This window comes from Aquarana catesbeiana, linkage group LG03, assembly GCF_042186555.1.
Source record: "Aquarana catesbeiana isolate 2022-GZ linkage group LG03, ASM4218655v1, whole genome shotgun sequence".
NCBI lineage: Eukaryota > Metazoa > Chordata > Amphibia > Anura > Ranidae > Aquarana > Aquarana catesbeiana.
This window is the reverse complement of record NC_133326.1, coordinates 328,136,152-328,162,805: the sequence shown is the minus strand read 5'-3', so window position 1 is coordinate 328,162,805 and position 26,654 is coordinate 328,136,152. Positions and strand designations below refer to the sequence as shown.

At 43.0% G+C, this 26,654-nt stretch overlaps 1 protein-coding gene across 6 annotated transcripts in view; it reads left to right on the top strand.

Moving 5' to 3' along the window:
* UIMC1 (ubiquitin interaction motif containing 1) overlaps positions 1 to 26,654 on the top strand; it is a 252,931-nt gene that overhangs the window by 184,257 nt on the left and 42,020 nt on the right. For all 6 annotated transcript variants that reach the window (XR_012242873.1, XR_012242872.1, XM_073620479.1 and 3 more), the window contains exons 9-10: positions 17,618 to 17,780; positions 17,898 to 17,976. Coding sequence is in view for 4 of the 6 variants with exons in the window: in XM_073620479.1 (XP_073476580.1) it covers positions 17,618 to 17,780; positions 17,898 to 17,976 (242 nt within the window). In the remaining 2 variants the exon portion in view is untranslated. The remainder of the gene's footprint in view (positions 1 to 17,617; positions 17,781 to 17,897; positions 17,977 to 26,654) is intronic.

Genomic DNA, 26,654 nt, shown 5'->3' with positions numbered 1-26,654 from the left:
TTGTTTCATCTAGCACCCAAGATACACATTTTCCACCAGATTTAGAGCTCTGCCGGAGCATCTAGATCTTTATATTTATCCTGTGGCTCAGGAAAAAGGTTCCAGTACGGAAGTGTTGCAGTTAAAATAAAATGTTCCTGAACAAATGTAGCACAGAGGGTCAGCACTATAAAGTTCCTCAAGCCCAACTGAAGTTTTACAGCGTTTTATCTCTCCATAGTTCTTTACCCCCGCATGTTATGATTTGTGACTGTTTGTACTTGAAGACACCCTAAAATACCCTTCTCTTTCAGTGGAATGTTGCTTCCTACTCACATTTGTACTTGAATGACCGCTACGACCGTCAGCCCAAGTGTCCTCACACAGACTTGCATTGCAGAGAAATGGTGGGAGAGTGTCTGTCCAGACCTGTTACCGTACGATTACTGAGTACATGGGGCCCAACTCTGGTGCCCATTGGACTGCATATTAAGGGCTCCTTCACATGGCCATTTAGCTGCATACCCCAGATTCCAGGCTTGGACACCTGTCCCTAACTGCAGGTAACAACTTGGTTTGCCACTACAAGTGAACAGCGATGGCTGCTGTCGGCCACAGCAAAGGTTTGTTCGGTGTGAAGGTCCCACCAGCTAATGTCTTTGGCTACTTGCTACAGCTTTTGAAGCGCCTTACGAGATTCAACCATCCCTATAGGTAGTTTAGAAAATGCTTACTGTTTCAGGGTTGGGTGCTTTTTTTGTACAGGCCAAAGTGACAGCTGTGGAATTTTTTTTTAAATAAAAAAAATACACAAATGAGTACAGAACAGAGGATTATTGTGTCAGTTACATTATGTGTTGTTATGGTTAAACATTTGGAGAGAAAGAAATGATAGCACAAAGCATTACAGTTATGCAGACTTGCAAGAGAGACATCTAATTTATTTTTGCAGCATACTGAATTGATAGTCATGATAGCAGCAGTGAGGGTTCTTTCATTTTAAGCTGAAAAAAGTCAGATATTGTTGTTGTTTTTAAAATAACTTTCATCATTTTTTTTGTTTCCATGGTGACCACATTCTTAGAGGTCTGTACAATAAATTGATCTTCAATTGGACTTTAAAGGACAACTTAAATTTTACTGAACTTGCCTTTTAGTACCCCCCATTAATGAAGCTTGCCATATTGTATGCTTATCTCACTTCCCATTCCAGTGATCTTCACTGTGTGGCCCTGACAGGCACTGTAAACCCTTCCTTCCAAAATGTTGCTGCTGACTCTTCTTAGGGCACATGGATTGCACATCGATTGCAGCCCTATTTATTCTGGTGATTTATATTTCACAGGTGGAAAGTGGCCCACCCATAGGAATGAACATGGCAGGGGTGCACATGTGCTCTAAGAAGAGGGAAAAAGACATATTTTACTCATACAAGACACAGACTGGATATTCGTAGACCCTGGGTTATAGGCTGCAACCTTCATGTGATTGGACACTGGCAAAGCTTTTGGACACACCCTCTTTATGTTTACCTCTTCAACACTACTACACTCTGTAAGACCTCAGTTTTAGGCTAGTGTTCTGTAGGTGATGGACCCCCTCGCCCTTGTAGAGAAATATCTATGCTTAACTAGTTCTTAAAAACTTGGAATTCTTCAAGCAACTCTTCATTGCCTTCTATAATAACAATAGAAGCAGTGCATCTGGATTGATGCAACCTCAGTAAAACCTTGTGAACTGCATGCTACGCTGCAGTGAAGGCCTGTGATGTTGCTTTGAGCACTAGATCATGCTTGGGTGCTCATTTTGGCACTTAGAGCAACACATATAGTTAGTCACAGGTCCAGGATTGTGATCAATTTCTATGGTTCCAAAGCCCTGAAGACCCTTCCGGGGGTTTGCCCACTGTGACATACTAAGCCTAGACCCATACAGGAAATTGCAACATGGAAAGGCGAGACAGGTTATTCCAGTTATTGGATCGTTACTGTAGTTTTATAGCATGTTTGAGACTTAACACCTCCACTACTTGCAATATACTTTTCATTGTCTCCTCAATAGTATTCATTTTTACAATGAAAACTATCAGGAAACTGGGAATTGCATTTGACTTTATTCATTTAGCGAGTGTTTAAACTTTCTAACTTAGCGATAAAATGTCCGCCATTCCGAGCTTAGTCTCAGGTGGATGACTAGTTTTTATATCACACCACAGATTGCACTATTACCACTACTTCCACCCAGAGCCCTTAAAAGGCATAAAGGCATTTCATTCCACCCTTTTTCCACAAGGACTTTGTTAAAGGATTGATGTTGCATCAGTGCAGGATCAGTCTTTGCATCCAATTAGCTGTATCTCAGGCACACAGCAAGCAGCCTATATGACCAAGACATAATCTCTTTAGCTACATCAGAGTTACTCAGACAACCATCAGCCTTATTTCAGTTATAACTGTCCAGAGCCCAAAAGCATCAGGGTTCTTCTCCACCGCCACCTTCTTCTCTACCTGGGTCAAAAGTGGAACTACCTCCCTTAGAAGAGCTAGGTATGGAAAACATTTAAGAAAATCTGGACGTGGTGTTGGCGGAAGTTACAGAAGATTCACCCCTCAGCTTCTCATACACCTGATGCTATGGCTTCATACAATATGCTTTCCAATGTAGATATGCTGTGCACAAAAGCCTCAGTATAGTCGCATTTGATTCTCCCTCATCACGCCAGGCCCTTTGGATACCAAAAGACCTGAGGAGTCTAAAAATACTTTTTCTATTCATGATCATAAAGAATGGACAATTTATAACAATTGGATTGCTCCTGAACAGGTTTTAACCCCTTGGGGAATTATTGCCAAGCTATAGCCAGTGAAAAATGTGGACTGCTTCAGTAGTAGACCCTGTTGTCTCAAAACATTCATCTTACTCTGCCTATAGAAGATATTCCTTCAATGTTTAGGATTCTGCAGACAAAAAGTTTGAAGCTTTTCTTAGCTCCTGCAGGTCTGGCCCTGCAGCCAGCTATTGTGGTTAGCACTTCCACCTAGAAGCACTAGGGTTGTTGATTCGACTCCCAGCCACGACATTACCTGCCTTGAGTTTGCATGTTCTCCCTGTGCCTGCGTGGGTCTCCTCTGGATACTCCGGTTTCCTCCCATACTCCAAAGACATGCTGGTAGGTTAATTGGATCCTGTGTAAATTGGCCCTACTATGTGTATGTATGACCGCGTTAGGGACCTTAGATTGTAAGCTCCTTGAGGGCAGGGACTGATGTGAATGTATAATATATATGTAAAAGCACTCCGTAAATTGACAGGGCTATATAAGTACCTTTTAATAAATTAAATACATTTTTGTTTGTCAAACTGCAGTTGATTTGACTAGAGTCAACAGGATCTTCTCTTTCAGGACTGAACGCTGGAGGAATGCTTACAATCACTGCCTTCTGCCTTACTTTTCTGTGTTGGAGCTGTAGAACAAGTGATGATACAAATTTCCAGGATGGCTCTCATTTCTGTCCATATGTGCAGAATCTTATGGCTCAAATTCTGGTCAGCTGAAGTGGAATGTAAAAGAAGCCTCACTCATATACCCCTTTGAAGGAGGATGTCTCTTTGGTGAGGCGTTTGACAAGTTTATGAAGGATGTCACAGGAGGAAAGACTCTTCTCCCACAAGGGATGTCGCCATAACCCCCGTCTTCAGGGAGTTTTCTACCTCTTCAAAGTGTTGATCACTACATAACTCCCCAGACTTCAAAGCCAAAATTTGGGCACAAAAATTGGAACACAAAGCCCACCAAGTCTGCCAAAAAGCCTTCTACACAGGGAAGGGGCACTCTCACTCCTTAGAGTGGGGGAATATCTGTTACAGTTTGCATTCCTCTGGTTCACATACATTCCAGACCTATGGGTTGAATTGGTGGTGTCAAAGCTCTACAAAGTAGAGTTTAACCTGGACTCCCTCTTTGTTTTCTTCTCTCAAACCAATCAAAATCTGCCCAAGGACGGTTAGATTTACAGACTGCCCTGCACATCTCTTGTCCCTGGGAGTAGTCAAGCAGCCTTAAAAGAAGTAAGTCTAACAATCTCCTGGATAGAAAAACACTGTCCAGCAATCTCTGCTGTTCACATCCAAGGAGTAGACAATTAGAAGGTGGATCTCCTCAGTTCTCACTGCTTGGACTAAAAGGGATGGTCCATTCATCCTTATACCTTCAACTGCTTATGTCAGAAATTGTGAACTCCAGATGGTGGATATCTGACCTCCAGGTTCAGCAACAAGTTAACCCTGTTTGTGGCCAGAACCAAGTGTTCTTTAGCAGTGAAATCAGATGCTCTGGGGATTCTATGGACTTTTTTCAGGGTAACAAGCTTTTCCTCCAGTGCCAATACTTCCTTGACTGCTGTGCAAAATAGAGGAAGAGAGTATTGTTGATACTTATTGCACCAAACTGGACAGAAAAACTTGGTACACAGCATAGTGAAACCTCTGGGAGTCGACCCCTAGTCCTTCCAAACAGGCTGGACCTGCTGTCTCAAATGGCCCTGCTCCGTCCTGCTTCTTGGTCACTAGCTTTATTGGCCGTTGAATCAAAAGTCTTGAAGGACAGGGGTATTTCTGACATATGTATCATTCCAACATTACTCAAAGCCAGAAAAGCCACTGCAAGAAAAATCCTCTACCGTACCAGGAAATCCTTTTTCGCCTTGTGTGAACACAGGCATTTCAGCCACAGAGACCATCTTTACCTCATATTCTGGCTTTCCTGCAGCTGGAACTAGTCCAAAACCTGGCTTTAAGTGCTGTCAAGAGAGAGCTTGTCCATTCTGTTCTAAAATCCATTTAACCCGTTGGTGATCTCTCATGCAAAGTAGCTCTCTGGGTGGCTATTGGGTTTGTCGGATGGTTTTCAGTTAATGGCTCTCTCTTGTACAGAACCCTTCCTAATTCTTCACAAGGACAAAGTGATTTTGCATGCATGATCTGCCTTTCTACCTAAAAGTGTTATCAGCCTTTCACCTTCATAAAGACTTTGTCCTTCCTTCCTTGTGACCTGCTCTTAAGCATCCCAAGGAAACTGCTGTGCGTTGTTTGGATATACTGTAGTCAGAACCACCAGTCTACCTTAAAGGTACAACTTCTGTACAGAAAACACTCTATTTTTTTTGCCCTGCCAACTGGGTCTTGAAAGGGACACTCTGCTTCCCATTCCACTATTGCTAGATGGATAAGAGAACTCATTATGAGTTTGTGCCTTAAAGGATAAGTTACTTCAAATACCCTTACGTACTCCCTCTACCAGATCAGTGGGAGTTTCCTGGGCATTCCAACATCAAGCTTCTGATGCTCAGCTTTGTAATGTTACCACCTGGTCTTCAGTTCATAAATTCTCAAAGTTCTACCAGGTAGATGTCCAGGTTCTTTCAGCGATACTATTTTCTTTATTATACATCACAGGACACAGAGCCACAGTAGTTACTATGTGGGTTATATAGGCCACCTTTAGGTGATGGACACTGGCACACCCTAAGACAGGAAGTTCACTCCCTATATAACCCCTCCCATTACTGGGAGTACGTCAGTTTTTTCGCCAGTGTCTGAGGTGTTGGTCATAAGTAAAGATGTGCTATGCTGAGCTCCACTGGAATAATCCTTTGCTGGGGCAAGCTATGCAGCCGGATCCATTCAAAGTGTCTTTTCAGGCCGAATTTAATGGTACCCAGGCCTCGTGGTGGAAGAAACGAGGTTTAGCTTGTAACGATTCTCTTTTTAGAGAGCTGGACCCCGGGATCCAGGGCTTTGTTTTTTTTCAGCCATAAAGCTTCCTGGCGGGGTGCTATACGGGTCCAGGGGTGTGGATCCCTCGATTAAAAAAGGGCCCCAGTCCTTGAAGGTTTAACGGAGCCCGCCGTGAGGGGTGAAGATTGGGTCTGTTTGGTTTTACCACAGAATCCCTGCAGCCGGATAAGGTAAGTGGAGATTCCTAAGGAATTTTAAATTTTCTTATGGATTTTCTCCTTTAAAAGTACCGTATTTATCAGCGTATAACACGCACATTCATTTTAAGAAGGAAGTTTCAGGAAAAAAAACTAAAATTTTAAAAAGGAACTTTGAAGCAAAATAAGGGTCAGCGCCCATCTGCAGCCTCACCATTACCATCAATGCAGCCTGATCAATGCCCATCTGCAGCCTCACAAGTGCCATCAATGCAGCCTCATTAGTCTACATCAATGTAGCAGCCTTGCCATTGCCATCAATGCAGCAGCCTCACCACTGCCTTCAATTCAGCAGCCTCACCACTGCTATCAGTGCAGTCTGATCGATGCCCATCTGCAGCCTAAAGGGGACAGGGAGGGGGGTGGGACAAGCGCTGACAGATTACATACAGTGAGAATCTCCTATGATAGACAGAACAGTGGTCCAATGGTGGCCCAGGAGACGGGACTTTCTATTACAGAGGCCGCCAAGTAAACAGGAGATTCTCACTGTATTTAATCTGAAGGCGCTCATCCCGCCCCCCTCCCCTTCGAGGCAGCTAAAATTGAAGTATTGGCGTATAACACGCACACACTATTTGCACCCGATTTTCATGGTGAAAAAGTGAGTGTTATACGCCAATAAATACAGTAAATGATGTCATGCCTAAAGTCACCACTGGGGGCTGTATTGAGCACGTACCTTGTTCCTGCTTCCATACCTCACTCAGGCTAAACAGTCCCAAGTCTCAGTAAGATGTTGGAGGGGGGATTTTTTCTAAAAAAACACCCCCCACCTGGGCAGAAGCTCTCCCCTCTCCCGGAATAGGCAGGGGGAGCCCAGAACGATCGTCGGATGCCGCTCCACTCTTTCACCGCCTCAGCATGCCTCTAAAAGATTGGTGCAATCTCTTAATGAAATGTTCCACTCCACATTTATGCTACCTTTAACTGAGTGGGTTGGTAAGCCCACTTCTTGTTTGGGTTCGCTAAAGCCTCCTCAAGCTGTGCATGCCTTTCCTGTCCATTCCTTGCTGGAACAGATTATGTATTCTGAGTGGGATCACCCAGATAAGCATTTTTTTCCTCCTAAAAAATTCTCAGTACTTTATCCCATGGAGGAAAAATTCATTAAAAGTGGGAGATACCAGCAATTGACGTTGCTATATCCTCTGAATAAAAGTTTGACTTGTCCGGTAGACAATGCTTAGGGATCCAACTGATAAGAAATTGGAATTCCTGTTAAACGCATTTTCTTTGGCAGGATCAGTGACTCAAACTGCGGTGGCAGCAATTGGTGTATGTCAATCCTTGAAAGACCAGTTTAAACAGGTGCTCAAGGTTATCCCTGATCAGCAGGCCCAGGATTTAGCCGAGCTACCAGGGGCTTTATGTTTTGCAATTGATGCTATGAGAGATTCCATTCTTCAGGCCTCGCGCTTACGCTTACGCTTGGGCTGGTGCATATGCGTAGAATACTATGTTTGAAAAATTGGTCAGCCGAAGCGCCATGCAAAAAACTCCTGGCTAGGTTTCCTTTCCACGGTAAACGGCTGTTTGGGGATGATTTGGATAAATTCATCCAAAAAATTTCTAGTGAAAAAGATAAACGTATTTATTTTAAGCAAGCTCCTTCTCCAGTGCCAGGGGCATTAGTCTTCAGGCAGTCACGTCGGCCTCCGCCGCCAGGTTCAAGAGGTAAACCTCAGGGTCAACCCCAGGGACAAAAGCAGTCCTAGGGGAGGAAACCTACAAAACAACATACTAAAGCCTCCTTATGAAGGGGCGCCCCCACTCGCTCAAGTGGGGGGAAGACTTCTGCAGTTCTCAAGGATCTGGCAGGAAGTGTGTCGAGACAGATGGGTGATTTTTTTCAATAGCTCCAGGGTACAAACTAGCGTTCCGAGAGTTCCCGTGTCCTCGTTTTATCAGATCAAACTTTCCCAAGGATCCAGAGAAAAAGAAGTCTCTCTTTCAAGCATTGGACCGTCTTTTGTCTCAAAAAGTGATCATGGTGGTCCCCATGGAAGAGCAGGGTTTGGGGTTTTATTCGAACCTTTTCACAGTGCCAAAACCAAATGGAGATGTCAGACCCATCCTAGATCTCAAGGATCTAAACCGGTTCCTGAATATCCGCTCTTTTCCCATGGAGTCAATCTGATCAGTTGTCTCCATCCTACAAGGGGGAGAACTTCTGGTGTTAATCGACATTTAGGATGCATACCTCAATGTGCCTATTTTCCCCGCTCACCAGAAATATCTACGTTTCGAGGTAGAAAATCTTCATTTTCAGTTTGTAGCTCTGCCCTTCAGTCTAGCTACTGCACCTCAGGTGTTTACAAGGGTCCTGGCCAGATTAAGGGCCCAAGGTATAATGATTATCGCTTACCTGGACGATCTGCTCTTGATAGACCAAAGTATGGTCACCAGAGTCAACTACCTGGAATACCTAGGCTGGATTCTCAACCTAGAGAAATCTTCCTTAAAACCATCAAGCAGATTAGAATACTTGTGTCTGATCATAGATACAGCCCAGAAAAGGGTATTCTTGCCCCAGGCAAAGATCTGCGCCATAAAGGAGCTGATTCAGGTGGTCAAAGCAAAGAAGAACCCTTCTGTTCGGCTTTGCATGAAGTTGTTGGGAAAGATGGTGTCTTCATTCGAGGCCGTTCCTTATGCTCAGTTTCATTCGAGACTGCTGCAAAACAGTATTCTATCAGCTTGGAACAGGAAGGTCCAAGCTCTAGATTTCCCAGTGCGTCTGTCTCCAAAGGTGCGCCGGAGCCTCAGTTGGTGGTTGATAACCAAAAATCTGCAAAAGGGAAAGTCCTTCTTACCAGTTACCTGGAAGGTAGTAACAACAGATGCAAGCCTTTCGGGTTGGGGTGCAGTCCTGGAAGAGGTGACTGTCCAAGGGAAATGGTCCAGACCAGAAATGACTTTGCCCATCAACATTCTAGAGATTCTGGCAGTGCACTTGGCCCTGAGGGCCTGGACATTCAGGTTGCGGAATTGTCCTGTCAGGATCCAATCCGAAAATACCACAGCAGTGGCCTATATCAATCACCAAGGGGGCACAAAAAGTTGTGCGGCCCAGAGAGAGGTGAATCATATCCTAACTTGGGCAGAAAACAATGTACCTTGCCTATCGGCAGTCTTCATTCCAGAAATAGAAAATTGCCAGGCGGACTACTTAAGTTGCCAGCAGTTGTTCCCGGGAGAATGGGCCCTTCACTCCGATATCTTCCTGGCAATATGCCGGAGATGGGGGATCCCGAAATGTAGACCTATTTGCGTCCAGGTTCAAGAAGAAGATCGACAACTTTGTGTCAAGAACAAAGGATCCGCTAGCATGCGGAACGGATGCTTTGGTGGAATCAGTTTTCACTGATTTATGCATTCCCTCCTATTCTGCTGCTTCCACAACTTCTTTGCAGGATCAAGCAGGAAGGGAAGTCAGTGATTCTTGTGGCCCAGATCTTGGTATGCAGAGATCATAAAGACGGCGGTAGGGGACCCATGGACCCTACCACCACATCCGGACCTACTCTCGCAGGGTCCGGTATTCCATCCTAACTTACAAACGCTAAATTTAACGTTTTGGCTATCGAGACCCACATTCTGAAGAAGCATGGGCTGTCCGGTTCAGTGGTATCTACCTTGATTAATGCAAGGAAGCCAGCCTCTAGAATCATATATTATAGAGTCTGGAAGGCATATGTTTCCTGGTGTGAATCCAGGGGTTGGCATCCCAGAAAGTATGTCATAGGAAGAATCCTTGCCTTTCTACAAATGGGGTTAGAGATGAAGCTGGCCTTGAGTACTATCAAAGGCCAGGGCTCGGCCTTATCGGTATTGTTTCAACGACCACTTGCTTCGCATTCTTTGGTCCATAGCTTTATACAGGGGATAACATGGATTAATCCACCGGTTAGGTCAGTCCTGAACCCTTGGGACTTGAATTTAGTTCTGTCGACATTGCAGAAACAGCCTTCTGACCTGATACGACATATTCCCTTTGACAAGGAAGCTAGTTTTTCTGGTAGCTAATCTTCTGCAAGAAGGGTATCAGAGTTGGCTGCTCTTTCTTGTAAAGAGCCATATTTAATTATTCACAAGGATAGAGTAGTATTGCGTCCTCATCCTAACTTTCTACCGAAGGTAGTGTCAGGTTTTCATCTAAACCAGGATATTGCTCTACCTTCTTTTTTCCAGAACCCTGTTCTACTGAAGAAAAGTCGCTACATTCTCTTGATGTGGTGAGAGCAGTCAAAACCTACTTGAAGGCGACTGCTCAGATCCTAAAAACGGATGTTTTGTTTGTGTTGCCTGAAGGTCCTGAAAGAGGACAGGCAGCATCGAAATCTACTATTTCTAAGTGGACCCAGCAAGTAATTGTTCAAGCTTATGGTTTGAAGAGGAAGATTCTGCCTTTTCAATCAAAGCGCACTCCACCAGGGCTGTTAGTGCTTCATGGGCAGTGCATCACCAAGCCTCCATGGTTCAAATCTGCAAGGCCACAACTTACAAACACAGTCACTTTAAGTATCAAAAAAATAAGAAAGCACACAAACCAAACAAACCTTGCACCTCTCAGACTGCTTTCACACTGGAGCGGGCGGGCGTTGACGGTAAAACGCAGCTATTTTTAGTGGCGCTTTACCGTCGTTTTTGCAGAGGTTTTTGGCTGCTAGCGGGGCACTTTTAACCCCCACTAGCGGCCAAAAAAGGGTTGAAATGACCCACAAAGCACCGCTGCAGCGGCTCTTTGCCGGCAGTTCGCCGGCTCTGCCCATTCATTTCAATGGGCAAGAGCGGTGTATACACTGCTCCTTCACCACTCCAAAGATGCTGCTTGCAGGAGTTTTTTTAACGTCCTGCCAGCTCATTGTCTCAGTGTGAAAGCACTCGGGCTTTCACACTAAGACTGCAGGGGAGCTGTTTTTCAGGTGCTTTACAGGCGCTATTTTTAGCCCAAAAGCGTCTGAAAAACTCCTCAGTGTGAAAGGGGTCTAAGATTAAAATCATTTAGCATATAAAACATAATAGGAGCATGAATAAATACATTTTACTCATCAAATTGAGCTCCCATGATATCAGTCAACAGACTATGGCAAACTTCCTCTATGCAGCATCAAATTATCTTCTCATCTACTCCTCACCCTTCTACCTCAGCTCTTTACTCCCATCTATCACCTCTACCTTTACTGCTCTCTACTAGATAAACCATCATATAATTCATAACTAGGTTCTGTCCAACATGACCATATTTTACCAAACCTTTGGTTGTTAATTTTCCCCTTTTAATTATATAGTTAAGTTTCTCAACCCATTGTTTATGGGTTGAAGGATCAGCAGATGACCATTTTTGTAAAATAACTTTACGTGCTAATTATAGGGATCTTAACCACATAGTATGCATCTCTACTGGTATTGCTCCATCAGGTATTATTCCCAATAGTGCAAGTTTGGGTGTCCCTGTTACCTCAGTGGAACATAGTAAATTTAAGGTTATAAATATCTTTTCCCAGTAACGATGAAGCTTTGGACATCGCCAGAGCATATGTGGAGGAAATAACCATTAAATAGAGAGCATCACAGGCATAACAGGGTTGTATATTTTCCCCAAACATTTTTTGTGGGGTATAATGAACCCTATGTATGATAAAAAGCTGAGATAGCCTTTGAGAGGGCGAGAGAGATGTCCTGGGAAGTGTTTCCAGGGCTCGTGCCCAGTCCACCGCATCTAGATCTTCTATGTCTTCTTGCCACCGGGCAAAACTATTTTTATGTTTTTCAGTGTTCTCTATGATTTGTAAGTTGGAATAAAGATCTCCTATTAATCCTTGTTTCATACAGGCAACCAAAGTTGCCTTTGTTAAAATGTTAGAGCGTTCATGCTATGATTGGATTTTTTAAGCTTTGACTTTGTAATGCATGACGTATTTGAAGATATTGGTAGAAGTTATTGTTCGTTAACTGAGTGGTCTTTTAATATATTAAAAGCAATACTCTTTATTGAATCTCTGACCCTTGTCTCTTTTGTTTGGCTTGTTGGCATGGTTCTGTTTGCCTTGTTGTTGCCCACCAAGCTCAACCTATATCTTCGGGTGACTCACTTGGGGTTGATTTAATAAAGGCGAATAGACTATTCACTTTGCATGTGCAGTTGAACTAATTTTCCCAGAGATTAGTGAATATGGTGAAGCTTTACTTTATAAAGAATATCCAGCAGGTGAAAGGAAAGAAAAAAAATTAATTACATTTTTGTTTGTACATGATTGAATGATGGAAATAAGCAGAGCTTCACCAGATTATTATACACGATCTATATAGCACCAACAGTTTACACAGCGCTTTACAATGTAGAGGGGGGAACAGCACAATTACAGTACAATGCAGAAGGGACAGGAGGGCCCTTTTGTAGAGCTTACATTCTAAAGGGAGGGGAGAGGTGGTACAAAAGGTAATAGATGCGGGGAATGATTTGATGGGGGTGGCTCAAGGACAGTTGTTAGGTGGTTGTGGGATTCACTAAGCTCTGAGGAAAAGGAGTGCAAGTGTACTTGCAATGTGCATAGTTTATTTGTCTTTAGTAAATCACTCCCTTTGTGTTTCTGGGTCACCTCCCCCTATTTGTACGAGCCACAGTGACTCTCGGTTGTGGAAAGATAATGAAATATAAATTCCTCTAAAACGCCACACCTAGTACCATCCAATAAGATTTTAGTTTTTACTGGGGTAGACAGGCATCCTAGCATTCTTCCTGATTGCTATGCATAATTGCACTTTAAATATCTCCCTTTTTTAAGGGCCTCATGCACACTGGACGTTCTAAAAAATGCCAGTAGCGTTAGCTGTAGAAAGCTGTAGCTGTAGAGCGAGTTATTCAGCATTTTTGTAGTAGCGTTTATTGCCGTGTTTAGCTGTAGCGTTTTTAGCAAAACTATACCCTCATAAAAGCTTATGGCTCATAAACGCTGATAAGTCAGTTTTTGGCGTTTGCACGCTGTTTTCAGCGTTAGAGCGTTTTTACAGCTGAAAAACTCCTCTCAAAACCCACTAGTTCTGGGGTTTTTCCAGCCAGTAAACTCCCCTGCCAAAAACTGCTGATAATAACCTATGTGTGCATGGACACATAGGGTAACATTCTGCGGAGCTTGACTGCAGAAAATAACGTCTGAAGCCAAAAACAGCAGCTGTAAAAACAACCAGTGTGCATGAGGCCTAAATAATAAGACTATTGTGATCTGAATGGTTATTTAAAACGTGTTGTGTGTTATGCTTTGATATTGTACAGCAGAGTAGATGATAGAAGGCTTTCCCTCTTACATTCTGCTTAAACATCCACCAGCATTCATTGTTTTGGCACCTTCTTTCTAATTGAGCCAGTTTCCAAGCTGAAAATCAAATTACAGCAGATACAGCAGTGTTATAAACGCCTTGGAAGGATGAGAACTTGGTGCTGTGAAGTGGTGAGCAAATGTTTCTCACATTGCAGTTGTGAAAATAGGTGTCTGTGCTCTTCCCCAGCCTTCTGGGCATCCAAAGCGGCCCTCTCCAGTGCTACATAGTGCTTTACAAGATTTATTTTTTTTATTAGACTTGAATTAGCTTAAATGTACAGCATTACAATGACGAAAACTGTAACAGTCTTGTACAAAGATCATGTTTAGAATTATGTTAGTTTTAGTAAAATGTTACAGAATTACATTATTTAAATAAATGCGAGATTCTGTTGCCAACTAAAACAGGTAAAAACATAGAAAAATCAAGTTTTAAATGCTTTCTTGCCGTGTTTTTCCTTTCCATAAATTCTTTTCTTTCACATTCTATATAATGTTCCCTTAGAAAATCTGACACTAGGACACCAGGAGTGCCATTTCCCTACCACAGCTCCCTCCTTCCTTGTATGTCATAGCCCTTGCCTCCTCGAGGAGCATCTAATTACATTCTGTGCTGATCCAGCTTCTTTCCCCCCTCACCTCTCCCCCCCTGCATATGTTTTTATGTATGTAGGGCAGCAGTGGGCCAGAATTTCACTCCAGGGCTGAGTTCATGCCTAGATGACCAGAAAAAAGTGGACACCAGTCATTTTTTAGGAGAGCTATTGGAAAACACAAGGAGATGAGGGTTAGGGGTCCCAGATACCCTGGCAGAACACTCAGACTCTTCCATGTCCAGTTTCACAGTGTCAGAATCTTTAAGCTGACCCAGCAACTCTGAAAGTAGTATCCAAACTAGTCCACAGACTTTGCTTTCTCCTGCTGGGTCCAGTGCCCACTACCCAGTTTCTTAGACTTCAGTGCATCTTGGTCCAAGGGAGCCACTAAGCCCCTGTGACTCCTTCTCTGCACAGCTTTCCCATCGATGGACAGGACAGCTCAAGGACCATTTCAGACCTATTTAATTTCTAGAGCACATGGCAGGCCCCACTATTGGGCCTAATAGATAGCACATTCCAGCAGCACCTCCCAGGTCTCAGCCTGGGGGAATAAAGTAATCACACGGCATGCCCTGAATATTTATATCCTTCCCCAGCATGCACCACTGGCCATGCCATTATGAAATTTCATACTATTGCCAGTGGTAGTGAATAACACTTACTGGCAGCATTGAGAAATCAGAACACCACAGAGCTTAGAGAAAGACCAAGTGAATACCTATACAACTCAGTCTGGACTGACGACCACCCAACCAAAAACTAAACTTAGGTAATAGTCCCTGTTTAGGACAGGGTGCTACGTGTAGGTGTCGGGGAAGGAGTGAAGAGGAACACTAAAGAGTGGCTGCTGGCATCACATCTTAGATTTCCAGCAGCAATCTCGGGGCTTTTGGATATCTACACAACGGCTTTTACAGGCAAATAACATGCCTAATATACACTAAATGGACATATAATCTTATGGGAAGTTTAATTTAAGGTCTCTTTGAAGTGGACTTTGCCCTACCAAGCAATGTCCATTTCTCTTTCGTTCATTGACAGACACAGTGCTCTATTATTCAGAACCATAGGGTTATACCCCCCCTACAGGAGTAGGTCAGTAGGCAGAAAAAAAAAGACTTGGCTACACCTATGGGCAGTCCTAGGTGGTATACACCCCCCTCTCTGCTATAGGCCTTTAGTTTTTTTTTTTTCCTAGTCAGGAGTAAGGACCTAGTAGCCTGCTGGGATCTCTAGTTGTTTGTTTGTTTTCTTTGTTCCTGGATTTTTCTCCGGTGAGATCTACAATAAACTGCCGGGCTGGGCACTAAGATCCAGTGGTCTCCCCAGTCTGGCCAGCAAGCGCATGCAGACAGCAGCTACGTGTTAAGTCAGCCACGACATAGCCCCACTGGACGGGGACTGGCCCTGCGAATTAAACGTCTCAGCGTTCCTCATGGCCGACAGCCCCCCCCACTTCAGTGGCGAAGGGATCTCTCTGGGAGCGTTACCCGCACACTTCGCTGGATCGGTAAGTACGGGGCCCCCTCCTCTCCTTCCCTGGATGTGGCATGGGGCGCAGGAACTCCCTGGGGTAGTCGGTCCCTCCGGGGTTCTCCACCCCCTCCCTCCTTTCCTTTCCTGGGTGAGGCCCAGGCTTCTGGCCTAGGTGCTTTTGGACACACTGTCCCCCCTTCCACCCTCAGGGTTCCTACTGGGGGTATCCCTTGGCCCCACCTGCTGCAGTGGTTGGGCCTAGGAGGCCCTCCCGTGATTAAGGCTGTGGCTTTGCGGCCTGCCGAGCGCTGGGTGGGCGGCCCCAGGGCGGGCGGGGAAGGCCATCGCTATTCATTTTTGGGTGTCCGCCCTTCGATCAGCGGCTCAGATCGGTTCTGTCCCCCCCGCGGGCCGAGCTCGCGTGTAGAAGCGAACGCATACGTGAATAGCACCCGCATATGAAAACGGTGTTCAAACCACATATGTGAGATTTTGCCGCGATCGGTCGAGCGAGAGCAATAATTCTAGCCCTAGACCTCCTCTGTAACTTAAAACATGCAACCTGTAGAATTTTTTAAACGTTGCCTATGGAGATTTTTAAGGGTAAAAGTTTGTCGCCATTTCACGAGCGGGCGCAATTTTAGAAGCGTGACATGTTGGGTATCAATTTACTTGGCATAACATTATCTTTTACAATATAAAAAAAATTGGGCTAACTTTACTGTTGTCTTATTTTTTAATTTAAAAAAGTGTATTTTTTCCAAAAAAAGTGCGCTTGTAAGACCGCTGCACAAATACGGTGTGACAAAGTATTGCAGTGACCGCCATTTTATTCTCTAGGGTGTTAGAAAAAAATTTATAATGTTTGGGGGTTCTAAGTAATTTTCTAGCAAAAAAACTGTTTTTAACTTGTAAACAACACATCTCAAAAAGAGGCTCGGTCCTTAAGTGGTTAAGCTGCAAAGGTAAGTAATCCTGGCAGTGGTATAGGTCTTCCCTAGATTGTCACTACTGTCTCCCAGCTCGATCTATGTATAGATGTGGAGAAAAATATAAATAAGAAGCATAAAAAACAGAATGAATAAACGCAATAGTATCATTACACCACATAGAGCTGTCAGATTACAGTATTTTGCATTTTACCAGACCCCTAACAAAGGCCATTCTTGCCAGATAAACTTTGCCCATGTCAGTCATGGAAACATGTACTGAGGAAGTATGTAAATGTACTAAGGTCTGCCATTGTAAACCTCTCTATCTGAAAATTTTATGTTATGTTGATCCTATGGCTTCAACACTTTGTGTTATGTCCCTTCACCAGAACACCTTTGCAGGTCGGGGCTTTTAACTTCACTCTGACTTTCCTGATTTCCATGCTTGTTTTAGGACAGTCACTCTAAGTAGTGAAGCTAGACACACTAAGGCAATTTGCGTTTTCATAAGGGCACCAGCAGTGACATCTTACAAATATGTCTCAGTACTGCTTTCCATTATTCTACTTGTTTTGCATGTGACTGCTACGAAGTTAGTTAGGCGGTAGATTTCGTGTCAGTTTGATCAAATGAACTGAATAAATGTGTATATTTGTGTCTTATTGTCAGAAAATTGTTTTTTAGCTCCACTGAACAACGGATGCATGATAAAATTTTAGACTAGGAGTCAACAGTTCATAATACTACAGCTTGCAGTAAACTGATATATTGATTCGTACATTTTGTGCTTGTCGTTGCAAACCTATTCTTATGTGAATTCTAGACTGTAAAAGGATAAACCATTCAATGAACAATTTGCACATGTAAGGTTAACAGTATCTGGGTTTATCAAATACACAGGATAAAGCAACTTTATCAATTATGAACAATCTATGCGGTCTCTTTTAAACCACTAATTAATCCGCTGAATCCAACTTTCTGGTTTAATTATATTTATTGAATGTCTACATGGGACTAAATTTATAAACTTGTATCACATTTTGACATTTTTAATGCATTCCTCTGGCCTACCAATGGTTAGAGCATTATTTCAGGCCAACACACCTGCCCCGTAGGTCTGTTTGTTCGGCCTGTGCTTTCCAAAATAAGTGCATGTACAGGGTTTCTTGCATTGAGGATAGGGTAAAACCTATTCAAAGTATTCATGCTGCCTTAATAGAGAACATGCCAAGGCACAGAAAATGTATGCTAACACAAGCATAGTTGTCAATAGACAGTCTTAAACCTTTTTTTTAATTATATTTTGATTTCAGGCTTGCTGTCTGAATCCCCCCCCTCCTGAGTTGATGGCTTGTGGGGAGCCAGTATTATCCCTTGATGTGGAATGCCCAATGTGTGGTTGCAGGTTCTCCCAGACCCAGATTGAGCGGCATGCTGCATACTGTGATGGGACCAAAGATGAGCCACAAATGACGGGTTAGTATAATTTTGTGGGTATACAATAATATGTATTATTTTTTTATCGCATTTAAGTATTTTATTACTTTGTACATGTGAACAGTAATTTTTCAATATTTTTTTCATTTTACATAGTTTTGAGACCGAGGAATAGACCGCCAAGACACGTGTACAATGGATCACATGACAGTGCTGCATCCTCAGACTCTGGAAGGTAAGTAAGCGGGCTACCCTTTTGTGACTGTACTACAGACAACAGAAATATGGTTTTTATACAATAGTTTGCTATTAATAATGAAATGGCTAGTAAAATGTCCTGGTGTACCCACCATATTTTCTACTAATTTCTCTACTGAATTGTATGAAGAATCCATTTTTGGTTGTAGTTTATATACTAAAAGCATTTCTTTCAGGATTACAAGGTGGCCTCCTAACATAAGCCCAGTGCAATTTTAGAAGAACATCCTTATAGAACTTTTTACCACGAACAGTCAAACACATCTAGAGAATTTAAAAAAAGTAGGCCATCTAGCTGTCTCAGCTTCCTAAAGTGTAATACCCGAGCAGGTCTGAACTAGGAAAAAGCTGTGCTTCCAGCAAAATGTAGAGCGAAGCCCTTCTGAAGGCTGTGTGAAGAGGTGCCACACTGTATGCTGTGGACAGTCCTTATTCTCTGTGGCTGGACAGCCGGATTCATAACTTTACTTAGACCTAATGGAACATTACATGGTATAAACCATGGACAGGCCTCATCAGTAAAAAGACCAATTTGTCTGTATCAAATGTATGTATTGATATTCACTATTTTATGTAGAGTGCGAGAGGGAGTAGTTAGGATAATAATTGTATTTTAAAGTAAAGTCTCCTTTTTGTGAATAACTACATGCTCAAGTAGTGGTTGCCTTAAGAAAATAATTCAAACAAAAGCCCAGCCTAAAGCTGGCCATAGATGGATCAGGTTGTTTTTTGTTCAAGCAACGGGAACATTTGCGGTGGATAGGGGAATCCACCTGCTGTGTCATTGTATTCTGACAGTGGGGAGACTTCTATCCTAGGAAATACTCTGTGGGGTGACTCCTAACTTTTTTGCAATTGGGTCAGGATTAGCATCTGGCCTTCAAGAGCAGATCATAGCCCCTGTGATCTTATTCAAAAGACTGCTGGCTTTCCATTCTTTGGTCAACAACTTTTGTACGGGGTGTCGTGTAGCTCCCTTTTTTTTAACCTCCGGAGACTCAGTGAGATCTAATGTTGGTTCTGTTAGGTTTAAAGAGCTATCTGGAATATTTCTTTGTTTACTCTCTTTCTATCATAAGCTTACGTTGCCTGTTGCATCACCTCTGTAAGATGTATCTCAGACCTAACAACTTTTATCCTGTAAAGAATCATTTTGGGCCTTACCCTGGGATAAGGTAGTATTTAGACTTGGAGCCTCATTTCTGCCTAAGATGGTTTCTGACGTTCATCACAACCATGGCATTGTTCTTCCATTTTTATGTCCATCTCAAGTTCATTATTGGGAAATTTCCTTTCACTGTCTGGATGTAGTCCATACTGTGCTGGTTTACTTCTCAGTCACTGCTTCCATTATAACGACTGACATTTATCATTTATGATGGTCCCCAAAGGGGAGCTAACTTCTTGTTCCACCATTTCGTGGTGGCTCGAAGAGCTCATTATTCAAGCTTATGGTACTGATGACAAATTCCAACTTTTTACTATCAAGGTGCACTCGTCTAGATCAGTTCGTGCCTCCTGGGATTTTCAGAATCAGGCATCTGTTTCCTAGATTTGTAAGGCTGCCACCTGGTCCTCTGTTTATGTATTCTCTATGTTTTACCATGAAGATGTTCAAGCCTCATCTAATGCCAGCTTCAGATGTTTTATTCTGTTTTATCATGGGCCTGTTAGTGTTTTTTTTTTTTTTTTTGCTGTGTTGCCCACCCTTCAGTGGGACTACTTTTGGGCTTCCCAATAGTATCAGAATAACTACTGATCCCATGTCCCTAATGAACGAAAAATCAAACCGCAAAAAAGTTATTGTATTTATAGTACATTACATTTCTCAGAGTTCATTAAGGGGCACAGGTCCCATGCATTTTTCTTGTGATTTATTGTTTTCTACAAAATTCAGACATTGTAGAAATGGGGGGTTGGGGGTTATACCTGGCTGGTCAGCTGATTTTTGTTTGTCAGTGTCTAGTGGCCTCCTGAAATTGGCAGGATGACCTAATCCTATCTGACTAATTACTGATTCTGTGTGCCCCATTAAAGGCAAATTCCACCTTTTGCACCATGTTACATGATTATATCCCTATTTAGGGTGTAACATGGTGCAAATCGGACTCCCTACCTACACAACCATGTCTTTCATTCATATAGATCTGTGAATGAATAAACTACAAGTCCCTTCTTCCACCACTACTGACAGATTTGTAGTTCTTAATGGACCATGTGTGCGGTGTTCATAGGACTCGTAGTCCATTGACACTTCCTCCAGCTCTATCCACTGATTGCAGTTGCAATGCTTTGAAGACTCAAAAAAAAAAAAAATTATTTATTTATTTTTTGAAAAAAACTGGATTTAACCTTCAGTGAACAAGAAAAGGATTTTTCCAATGGATTTATAGATTTTAATTTTTTTTTTTTCATGAACTACTTAAATTTTGAAGGGTTTTTTTTCCCTTCACCTGGAGATTTATCCGTGTTGTTATAGTTCTTTTCTAAATCCATAAAAAACTTTATGAAAGAATTGCACAACATTACATTGCCAGACCAACCATACAATACATTACAGCAATACAAATACATTTGATAGGAGGAATATACACATTGAAGCAAAACGCAAAGCATTTATCCTTTAATGGGTAACCCCTAACACCTAGCATTTGACCTGAACTGCTATAAAAACAAGGAAATAACAAATTTAGCTCCAGCAGATATTGAAACAAACCTCAGCCTGCATGAAGTCTAAGTAATCTGTCCATGATCAGATTCACTGGGGCAGGCCCAGGAACATCCAACCAGGGAGCCCACGGTTTTTCATATTTAAGCGTGGCCCCCAGTGTCGGTATATAAACTTCTCCATCCTCAGCATGTCACCCACATTTTTAATCCATTCCTCAACCATTGTAGAATCTTTCGACTTCCAGTGCAGAATAATTAATTTATGTGCCTGAAACGGGACTCTTCCTATAGCCTCTCTAGTATGATTAGCCTAGTCAAATTCCTCCAGTATACCTAATTGGCAGAATTTGGGGTCAACTGGAAGAGACACTTGGAATATTGAGTTTAATTTATGCACCACTCCTGCTCAATAAGGGTGGAGTTTAGGACACCTCCACAAAAGATGGATTATATCACCATGGTCACGCCTACATCTAGAACATATGGACTCTGTTTGCAGCCCCATTATGTGAAGCCTATGGGGGGGGGGGTGTTATTCACCCTTAGCAGTAAATACAATTGGGTCAGCCGTTGCATCACATTGAGTGAGTATGTCACCACTGACTGAAAGCCTCCTCCCATTGATCACCTGTTAGTTGACCTACATCTTTTTCTCAGCACTCCGTCACTCTCAGGAGATGCTGTTTCAAATATGACTGTAAAAGCATAGCGTAACTGTGATATTTGTGACTGTGATTGTAAAACTTGGAAGTCTTGGCATCTGAGACTGAAGATTGGAGTTGGAGATAATAGCCATTCCGATGATTTGCTCTGAGCTTGGATTGCGTGGTGTAATTGTAAGTAGTAAAAATACATAGAGGATGGCAATTTAAATTTTACCTGAAGATCTTTACCAGAAGTACCCCATTATAAAAGATTTGTTTGAGATGCGTGACTCCATAACCTTTCCATCTAGCCCCGGACTGCAGTTTAGCCAATTCCATGTAAGTGTCATTAAACCAGATGGGACTATATTCAGTGTATCCATTCACCTTCTGATGGTGTTTGGATTTATTCCATACTTTCTGATTGAGGTTATACATTGGGTAAGATTTGTACGGTTTTCCAAAAGCTTGAGCTTCAAGAGCCTGTGGAATAGAGGCTGTAGGAATAGTTTATAGCATCACAGCTAAAGAGAAACCACTAATGAAACCTTCCTGTTTGGCCTCCACATGCATAGTACCAATAAGGTAAGGAAGAGGGAATTGACAATTCTAAAGATTTTCAATGGGATTACCATAGGGGTACTGTGGAGAAAATATAGTTGAGGCATAAATATCATCTTGATCAAATTTACTCTCCCTGCTACCGAAAGATGTAAGGAGTTCCATATTTTAATGCGGTCTCTAAAGCATTGCAGAAGAGGAAAAATATTTAACCTACAGAAATCCCGGGGACAGGGGGACACCTGGATCCCTAAGTACTTGAAGGAGGCAGTAATCAGAATAGGGCATGTCGATGTCCAGTAAAGCGGATTTTGACCAGTTTATAGTCCTGAGAACCTACCAAATTCTGTAATAGTTACCAAAGATTCCCGCAAGGAGGCATCTGTGTCACCTAGCATCAGCAGTGTCATCTGTGTACAGCATTATTTTCTCCTGAGTCGTAGCAGAAGCCAACAATACCAGCATTTGACCTAATCCCAATCGTCAAGTCAAAGAGGAGAGGCGAAAGGGGACACCTCTGCCTGGTACCTCTTCCCAGAGTAATGGTATGAGATAATTTGCCAGACGCCCTAATAGCCGCCTGTGGATGGCTATACAGAAGGCGTACCCAGGAAATATACACTTCTCCAAACCTGAATTTTCTCAGCACCGCCCATAAGTAGGTCCAATCTATGCTATCAAATGCTTTTGTAGCGTCCAGTGATAGTAGGGCCCTGCTACCAATATCTACCGGGGACTGCATATTACGCAAGGGTCGCCTTAAATTAATGGCTGTGGATTTGTTCAGCATGAAGTCTGCTTGATCGGAAAGCACAATGGACGCAATAACCCCATTCAGTCTAATTGCCTACACCTTCGCTAAAAGTTTTATGTCACTCTGCAGCAGCGATATTGGCCTATATACGAACCCATATCCACTGTGTCTTTGCCCGGTTTTAAGAGCAGAAAAATATTCACCTTTGACATAGAGGGAGGTAAAACTTCCTGCTGGAGGGATGAGCTGAAAATTTTGAATAATTGCGATGATAACACTTCAGCATATTGTTTGTATAATTCCATGGGAAGACCATCTTCCCCTGGTGCCTTACAGTTTGGGAAGGAGCTGACCACCTCCTGAAGCTCCTCAATAGTAAGTGGGGCAGCCTCTCTGTGTAACTGTAAGTCGAGGGAAGGATATACCCTGCAGATAATGCTCAAGCTCATCAGGGGTATAGGAAGTGCTGGGGAGATAAAGATTTTCATAAAAAACCTGCTAATTCCTGTATCACCAGGTCAGGGGAACTAACCAAAGAACCTGCCCTCGATTTGATGGCTTCACTAGCAGGCGATCTTTAAGAGCTGGCAGTCTTTGCTAGGAGATGGCAAGTTGTCACCCCCTCCTCAAAGAACGCCAGTCTAGAGAAAAACCTCTTCTCTGCCGAGGAGGAGAGTAAGTGCTCATAGGCATACTGAGCAGACTGCCATGCCTCCTTAGCGGAGTGCGTTGGATTAGCGCTATATTGCTGTTCTTATAAATTAACCTGAGCCTCCACCTCATCATGCAGGCCAGAGGAGGCCCTTTTAACCCTATTTATTTCTGCAGTTAATAGGCACCTAAAGCAAGCTTTAAACGCCTCCCATTGACCAATACACGAGCTGGATGGATCCTGATATGCAAAGAACTCATACATGCCCCGATCTATCCCCACATGTGAATAGAACAGTTTCAACCAGAAAGCATTGAATTTCCATGGAGCTTTGGATAAGGTATTAGGTGGGGACACTGCTCACCACCATGGGAGAATGGTCAGATACACTACGTGGTCTGTACACCACCTCAGAGACAAACTGGAGCATGCTCGGGTTACCCACACCAAGATTGATCTTAGATAGGGGGCCATGAGATTTGGAAAAGCATGAAAATTATTTGACACTAGGATTGTGATACCAGCAGACATCCACCCAGCCCATCTCTTGTAACAACCTCTCCAAGGGAGTATCCTTCAAAGAGGCAGAGGTCCGAGCAGCTGGGTGTTTGTCTAAGACAGGGTTCAGGCAGTAGTTAAAATCCCTGACTATACGTAAGGGTAGGTCCGGCCTTGCAGCCATATAGGATATTAAAATCCGAAGTACCATCCCAACAAAGGGTGGAGGGAATATATACAGTGCCTTGCAAAAGTATTCACCCCCCTTGGCTTTTTACCTATTTTGTTACATTACAGCCTTTAGTTCAATGTTTTTTTATGTGTTGGAATGGCCTAGTCAAAGCCCGAACCTCAATCCAATAGAAAATCTGTGGTCAGACTTAGATTGCTGTTCACAAGCGCAAACCATCCAACTTGAAGGAGCTTGAGCAGTTTTGCAAGGAGGAATGGGTAAAAATCCCAGTGGTAAGATGTGGCAAGCTCATAGAGACTTATCCAAAACGACTTGGAGCTGTGATAGGATAGCTGCAAAAGTTGGCTCTACAAAGTATTGACTTTAGGGGGGTGAATAGTTATGCACATTGACTTTTTTGCTTCACGAAAAAAAAAAAAAAATCTTCAAAGTTGTGAGCATGTTCTGTAAATTTAATGATGCAAATCCTTAAACAATCCATGTTAATTCCAGGTTGTGAGGCAACAAAACACGAGAAATGCCAAGGGGGTGAATACTTTGCAAGGCACTGTATACAGGCTAAAATTAATTGCAGGTTACCAATATGACAATGTAGAAATATAAATTTTCCTTCAGAGTCAATTTTTACATCATAGTCCTGGAAGTCCAATGAGCCATGCACCAGAACACTTACCCCTCCGGGAAAATGAAATGTCATAGTTCTAAATAAGGATGATCTCCGGCATGTTCGCATAGCCCACGTGCAGAGCCCGCCAGAAAGTCGGCACTGCGCTGCGCTAATCACAGGCAGTGAGACACTGTCCCGACGTGCAGCTGCAGAGATCGGGAAATGTCTCACTGCCTGAGATTAGCACAGCGCAGTGCCGACTTCCTGGCGGGCTGTGCCAACACGCCGGAGTTCATCCTTAGTTCTAAACACCAATTTCCCAAATGCTGCATTATTCTGTGTCATAGAACAATAGCCAGACTGACAGGCATTCAGAGTACAGTTCCAAGGAATAATCTGTAGTTAGGCAGGTATCTGAGCTAGTGGTTCTCAGGTTGTTATCATACTAACCTGTGCCAGTTTTAGAAAACATTATTAGCATAATACTTGCATGCCTCTGGGGTTTAGTAAGAGATCTGCTTCACTGCTTAGCAGATCAAGAGAGACTGCTTAGTAGACTATTCATCAGTTATCACCCTGGGAAGGGAAGACTACACCTACCCTGCTCCCGTACACAAATTATTTACAGGACATTTGTTAGAATTAAACCTTGTTGGACAGCAATTAAATCCCAAATATAACTTGCTTCTAATGTTAAAAAAAAAAAAAAGCTTTAACCACTCCCCCCCCGCGCCGTATGCAGAATGACGGCCACAGGGTGGTTGTGTTATCCTATGCCGTCCAGCCAGATAAGCCATTCGCGCATACCTGTGAGGGCATGCAGCCCGGAGATCGGTAGTGCGGTGTTTCGCTCTGGCACACCGCATCTTCAGTCTTGGTAAACAGCCTATGATTTAGGCTCTTTACCATGTGATCATCTGTGTCCAATCACAGCTGGTCAGCTTTTTTTTTTAAAACATTTTCAGGCTTTTTTATTTGTTTAGCAAAAAATAAAAAACCCTGTCATGATCAAATACCACCAAAAGAAAGCTCTATTTGTGAAAAAAAAATTATAAAAATTTTGTTTGGGTACAGTGTTGCATGACACGCAATTGTAATTCAAAATACGACAGCACTGAAAGCTGAATATTGGCCTGGGCAGGAAGGGGTGTAAGTGCCCTGTATTGAAGTGGTTAAACATGATAACCAACAACCTAAACATACCTTCTGTGCCCTCTAAGGAATACACACAATTCCAAAAGGAGTTCATTTTGATACAATTTAATTGCATCAAAAAATTGTTTAGATTTATCAGTTAAAGGCCAGTTTTAGGATCTGAATATTTATTTTGTATGTTATTGTTTTCCCCGTTTCTCCAGGATTATATTCTATTTATTCTATTTAGTTATTCTGGTATAACACTGCTTGTAATCGACTGTAGCCATTAGTCACTACAATATACCGTATGTATTCTTACGTGTATGTCATACTAGCAGTCTTGTTGATAGCAAGAATTCACCAACAGTAGGATCCCTGAAGTGTGTAGGAAAAAATTCACCTTCACATGTGCGTACCTCCTTTATCAGCTTGGTAAAGCATGACGTTTACTCCCTTGCTAAAGAAAACGCTGCAGTATGTAAGTCGTAAGGCCCCTTTCACACGGACGCTCCGATCAGGTCCGCCTCTGTTTTTGAGGCGGACCTGATCGGACGCTGCATTCACTTCTATGGAGCGGCGGATGTCAGCGGTGACATGTTCGCTGACATCCGCCGATATCCGATCCAATCCTGTCTGTGAAATCCAGATGGACGGAGGTCCTATTTTCCATCCATCTGAAGGATTGGATCGGATGAAAACGGATAGGCGGCACGTTTTCATCCGATCTCCCATAGAGGACAGCGGGGCTCTGACAGGTCCGTCTCAACACAGTGAGTGGAGATGGACCTGTCATCCGCCAGCTCAGCATTGATCAGTGGAGCGATCCCCCGCTGAGCAAATCTGAGTCTGCCGGAAGGAAAGCCCGTGTGAAAGAGTCCTTAGTGAGAGAGCGAGACCTCTCTCATTCACTCAGCAAGAGCACACCAGCTGGGGAGTGTA